Source organism: Saimiri boliviensis, chromosome 2 (assembly GCF_048565385.1).
Source record: "Saimiri boliviensis isolate mSaiBol1 chromosome 2, mSaiBol1.pri, whole genome shotgun sequence".
Lineage (NCBI taxonomy): Eukaryota > Metazoa > Chordata > Mammalia > Primates > Cebidae > Saimiri > Saimiri boliviensis.
The window spans coordinates 194,715,743-194,721,760 of record NC_133450.1 but is presented as its reverse complement, the minus strand read 5'-3'; the positions used below and the strand labels follow the sequence as shown (position 1 = coordinate 194,721,760).

General features: G+C 39.7%; 1 protein-coding gene across 3 annotated transcripts in view; it reads right to left on the bottom strand.

Annotated features, from left to right (window-relative positions):
• Positions 1-3,201: 3,201 nt before the first annotated feature.
• The window catches only part of RNF20 (ring finger protein 20), a 28,052-nt gene continuing 25,235 nt past the window's right edge, over positions 3,202-6,018 (bottom strand). For all 3 annotated transcript variants that reach the window (XM_003940102.3, XM_010350830.3, XM_074395111.1), the window contains exons 17-20: positions 5,602-5,727; positions 5,298-5,438; positions 4,523-4,624; positions 3,202-4,283 (exon numbers count right to left, since the gene is read on the bottom strand). In XM_003940102.3, the coding sequence (XP_003940151.1) occupies positions 4,107-4,283; positions 4,523-4,624; positions 5,298-5,438; positions 5,602-5,727 (546 nt within the window). In that variant the 3' untranslated portion in view covers positions 3,202-4,106. The remainder of the gene's footprint in view (positions 4,284-4,522; positions 4,625-5,297; positions 5,439-5,601; positions 5,728-6,018) is intronic.

The following is a 6,018-nucleotide window of genomic DNA, read 5'->3' as shown; positions in this document are numbered from 1 at the left end:
TCAGAGCACATTATTATTATATTAATGTGAATATACCTTCCCTCAGGGGGCGGGGGGAGGTTAACCTACAGTAAGTGAGGCCTCTATGCAGGTTTCTATAGTGTAGTGGTTAACGGATGTGCCTTACAGTAAGTGAAGCCTCAACAATCATGGGCCGCCAATACAGGAGTGTTAGTTTTAGAATTCATAATAATTCCTTCTATTACCACAAAAGAAATGAAAAATGTAGTCATATATTTTTGAGTAATAAAAATTTGAAGGGTTACTTCAACATAAGGGGAAAGAATGTTTCTACTTAGAGGGTGAAAAAAAAAGAGTAATAAGGTTTGAATCACATATTGGCCCAGTAAAGCAGACTTCTGAAGATTTGGCAGCAGATGCATGAAGCAGAATTAACTTAATTATGAAAACTTTTACTGAATGCTATGTGCCTCTGCTAGATATTAGGAATTAGACTGTTAAGATGTTGTCCTTTCCATATGCTTCAGTAATTGTGAAGTAGGCTATAAATAAGACCTTAATAGCTAACATTTGGAACAGACCAAACACGGGCAGAAATCCCAGAAGGTAAAGGTCATTCTTTTTGATGGGACAACTTTTAAATATTTCCAAACTTTAAGATCTAGAAAATGTTTAAGTATTTCTATGCCAGGGCTTTTCTATTGTGCAAACTCAATCCAACCTACACATAATCCACCATTTTTCTACTCATCTCTGTGTTTCTGTCTTATAGTAGGTCAGTCAAGTAGACTTCTGCAATAATGACTAATCAAAACTTTTCTGCAGATCCACTGGGACTTGGGTTTATCTGGCAGTCCTCAAATAAACCCTTAAAGAACAAAATGTAAAGGCATTCTACATACTAGCAAATGACAATAGGAATAAAGATAAGAGCAGCAAATGCTTCCTGCAAGAGTAAGCATCACCATCCCAGTAGCTTTAGAAGACTGATGATAATTTATTATCTAGAATCTTCACAAAATCAAATCACACTCATCACTCTACTGGCATGCACACTAAACTATGTGCACTGAATTCCGGCCCTTGATGAATAAAGATGCCTATGGATCTGAACAGAAAAAGGAAAAGGAATCGCAATGGAAAGTCATGTAAGAATATAACTGCAGAAACAGCTCAACATATTTGAAAAAAGATCCCTATAGTAAGTAAGAAGGTAAGAGCCAAGCCATGTAGTTAACATGTACGCCTTAGAGCACACCTGATTTTGGTTAACGTTGCTAAGAAGTTTCCAAGGTAACAAAGAAAGAAAGAAAGAAAGAGAAAGAGAGAGACCATCCCTACAAAATCTGAAATGGTTATTTGTTTATGAGACAGGGTCTCGCTGTGTCACCCAGGCTGGAGTGCAGTGGCACAATCACAGCTCACAGCAGCCTTAACCTCCAGTGCTTAAGCTATCCTCTCACTGCAGTCTCCCAAGTAGCCAGGACTACAGGTATGCACCACCACAGCCCACTAATTTTTGAAATTTTTTGTAGAAATGGGGTCTCCCTATGTTGCCCAGGCTGGTCTCTAGCTCCTGGGCTCAAGCGATCCTCCTGTCTCAGCCTCCCAAAGTGCTGGGATTATAGACATGAGCCACCGCACCCAGCCTGAAGTGTTTTTAAGAAATAAGAACCTCTAGGACTTCTACAATAATCTTTGAAATTGGCATTTATAAGCATTACCTTAAAGAAATTACCCTTTAAAGTTCATATAGATCAAGGGCTATAATTGCCAACTAGGATCTGAAAAAAACCATGAATAATTCACATACAATACAAATAAAATTTGGTATGCAGTTTGGGAATATTCCTGAAGCTCAGTCACTGACCTCCTCTTTAGTGAGAAGCCAGCTGCCAAAAAATCACTGTCATTTTTGGTTATTATCTGAAAATGACTTTGAGAGCTCACCTTGTGTTGCTGGGACCTCAAGCCAGTTGGGATCAGGGGCTCCCTGCTCATCTCAACTAGAGGAACTTCCTCTAAATCCAGCTTCCCACAGGACTAGAGGTTTCCTCCACAAAATTATACAGGCCCTATGGTCCCCTGGTGCTGGGCAGCTGGCTTTCCCAGCCAATTGTCACAAACAGCCAACAGCCAAGCCCAACCCACCTGCTGACTAAGCAGTCTATCTGCCCCCAGCCAACAAAGCTATGCTAAGGCTTACCCTATAAGAAGAGCAAGAAGCAAAGAGAAAGTGTCCTGTTACTAAATGAAAACTCACTGTGTCCAGAAGCAGGAGCTAATCCTGTCATGATGATTCCGTGGGGGTAAGGGTTTTTCTTGGCAGGGGGATCAAGGGACCCATGACCTCTCTTGATGACCTGGTAAGATTCTTCAATTAGATTCATTGCTTAATCCCTACCACACGACTTTGTGCAATTCATTGGAAATCCTGCTGATTATAGCTGGTGACCACAAAAACGACACAGAATTTGCTCCTACCTGTCTTCCAGGACAGGTGGTGATCAAGAAGGATCCACTTTACACAACCCCTTGTCAGAGATTTATAAAACCTCTGGTTTGCTGGTTACTATAAAACATAATGCATCTGGGCATGGTGGCTCACACCTGTAATGCCAACACTTTGGGAGGGGAAGGCAGGCAGATCACCTGAGGTCAGGAGTTTGAGACCAGCCTGGCAAATATGATGAAACCCCATCTCTGCTAAAAATACAAAAATTAGCCAGGCATGGTGGTGGGCACCTGTAATCCAGCTATTCAGGAAGCTGAGGCAGGAGAATTGCTTGAACCCAGGAGGCAGAGGTTGCAGTGAGCCAAGATTGTGCCACTGCCCTTCAACCTGGGCAACAAGAGCAAAACTCCAACAACAACAACAAAAAAACCCACCCACACACACATAATTCAAGAACTTTCACCCTGAAGCAAAAAGCAGCACTATGTTCCCCAAAAAACAAAAACAAATTATGGTCTCTTAACCTGCATAGTGAACTACGAAAGATAACTGAGTAGCCAAATAAATTAATCTTTTAGACATAATTTCTCCACAGAATAGACTCAATAAAAGAACCAGGAGAAAAGTGCTTCTATTAGTCAAAGATCTAAATACTCTAAACAAGGCCAACCTCTTAATCTAAGCTGATTATTTCCATGCAAGAGAGTTCAATTCTAGAACTGCAGGTATAAAATCAACTCGTAATAACAAAGACAAAAGTTTCAAAGAAAAACCATAAACACAAATGCAAACTGAACCCTGCTTTAATTCAAGCTTGTGGAGTATCAAGTCCTACAGAAACATTACACACAGAATTTTCTGGAAAAGAGGGATCACAACAACCCCTATAAAAAGGAGATGAGTAATTCACAGCTTACCAAGTTCTCTCTGTAGCAAATTCCCAGAATACCCAGAAGATTTCTTCACCAGCTTAATCCTGTTCCCCCACCCTCTTCAATCTTTATTTCATCAGAAGACAAAGGGTCATATTATTTAAAATTATTCCGGCCTCAAGAAATTTAAAGACTTGAAGTAGCAGAGCATTCAAAACTTAAATAACTCTAAGAAGAAAGCCAGCTGATCTTACAAGTTATTCTGCTAGTAAATGGGAAATGAACTGAATCATCCTGGACATAATTTCACTAGGGCTGCAAACCACCCAGGGAAGAGGAGCACAATTATACCATTTTGTAATCCACATTCACAAAAAGTGTGCTACACAAATGAAGAAAACTTTATGCCCACAGACAACTTATTTTTTAAAATATCACTCCCCAAAAATAGCCATGTTTCCACATTTGTTCCCTTCTCCGTATCAAAAATACTGACTTGGTTTCTTCAGGAGGAATGGACAATCCAAGATTATACAGTGGGCTGGAAAAAGAAAGCAGGAAATAAACAAAGCTGGGAGGGAAGAGAGTAAGAGTTGTTTGTTTCTAATTCATTCTGAAACCAAGGCTTGTATTTACCAGTCCTTTCTGCTAACATCACCCAGCTGTTGAAGAGGAGAGCCTGGAAGCAGTCTGTAGAGGAAAGGCAGTTGATGGATAAACTGTCCTAAAAGTGACAGTCAAGAAGAGAAGAGGTAGAGGTTTGGTGATTAATGAGTAAGTGCCTGTCTAGCCAGCTCCTCTTCTTCTCTTGACTTGGATCAACCAATATAGATGCGATGAAAATCATTGGCACCAAAAGCAGCATTACACTTGGGACATTTGCGCTGGCGGGTGTCATAGCGTGTCTTCACACACTCAAAGCAGAAGACGTGAAAACACTTAGTAAGAACAGCATCCTTTTTACGCATGTTACAGCACGGACAGGTCAGGCGTGCCTAAAAGGAAAAGATGTCAGAGTCTGAGCAACCATGAAACTTTACAATCCAAATGGCTCTCATATAGTACACAACCAACAAGAAAACCCACAGGGCACTAATAAAGAGCATCACCCCCCGACCCCCAAAATAAACCATTCTCAGGTTACCATCACATAAAATTCAGTGTTATTCTCCTAGTCTATTAAGCCACTTAAAGCCTTGATAAAAAGCAAATCACTGAGGCATTTTTTTCTAACCTTGTAATCCTTAATCTCTTCCATCAGAATCTCATCACACTTGGGTACATTGTCTGGTTTCTTTGTGGTCTCCAGCTTCCTGCGAAGTCTAGAGATGTCCTCCTGCGGTAGGACAGCATACCCATTAGACACACTTATCCAAATTTGCCATTTTTGAGAAAAATAGTAGTTCTAACTTGAGTTTTCTATTGTGGAAAGAAAGAACTTTCTGGCCTTTCATGTCCAATTATCTTGTAGAAATGTGAAGACTTGCAAGTGGCAAGGTATTTTCTTGTTTCAGAACAGGCAATCATATCCTCAAATCAGAGGTGCATCTAACTATTACCAATTCAGTCTTGCAAACACACATCTAAGAGTTTAGAGGATACCCCATTCTGTTTTATGGTAACTAGTTTTAAGCTAAAGGTAGACTGGCTCAAAATAATTGAGATTTATGGATAAGGACAGAAAGACATCATGAGAAACAGCTGGCCTGACAAAAATAGAGAACTTACAGGAGATCTTTAAAATACTCTACTGTTGCTATGCTGCTACTTCTTTAACAATTTACCAATTCATTAATTTAACAACTATTTATTTTGTGCCTTCTAGGTGCAAGGCACCGTAACAGGGTCTGGGGATATGGCAGTAAAGAAAACAGACTTACTCTCTTCCCTCAACAAACTCCCTCAAGTCTAGAAGGAAATGACATATACTGGACAAATGATTCTTTCACATGGGTCACTTGAGACCTCAGAAAACACTAAAAGGTGACAAGAAAAGACAACTGCTTTACCTGGGCTCGTTTGAAATTGAACATGTCCTTTTCTTTGGTAACACTGTTCTCCACAATCTCATCTTGAAAATCATGTAGCTTCTTCTGAGCCAACTCTAGTTGTGCTTTGAGGTCATCTGCAAGCTGGGCTGCCTCCATTGCCTATGTGGGATGTACAACTAAGTAACACCATTGTATCACATCTTATTCCCAGTGAGGCAAAACGTTAGCCCAAGTTGAAGGAATAAAGTGAACTTATAATTTCAACAGTGTTATACTCATTTGTTCCTCTGAGACTAACCGTCATAAGATTAATCAATCATACCTTGCGTTTATTCATCTCTAAGGCTTGGGTCCTAAGACCCAGCTCTTTCTCCCCTGTGCCAATGTTGTTCTGTAACAGATGCTCCTTCTCTTCCAGTTTCCTTACTACCTGTAGCTGGGCATCAACCTTTGAACAGAAAATCAGATTTTAACACAAACGAAAATATTTAAAAAAACAAAACTATTCTGTTAATATATAAACCCACAAAATACAATATGTTAGAAATCTCAAACTATTACTGATTTTGCCCATGAACCCTTCAAAATACATCAAGATGATGATAACTGGAAGGTTTACTTTTAATATGAAATATTGTGGAAGATTCAAATAGGAGTCTGAAAAATGACTGAAAAGATTCTTGTCCAAATTGCCAAAAATCGAGAATATCACATGCTAATGCTCAAAACCTGGCCACTC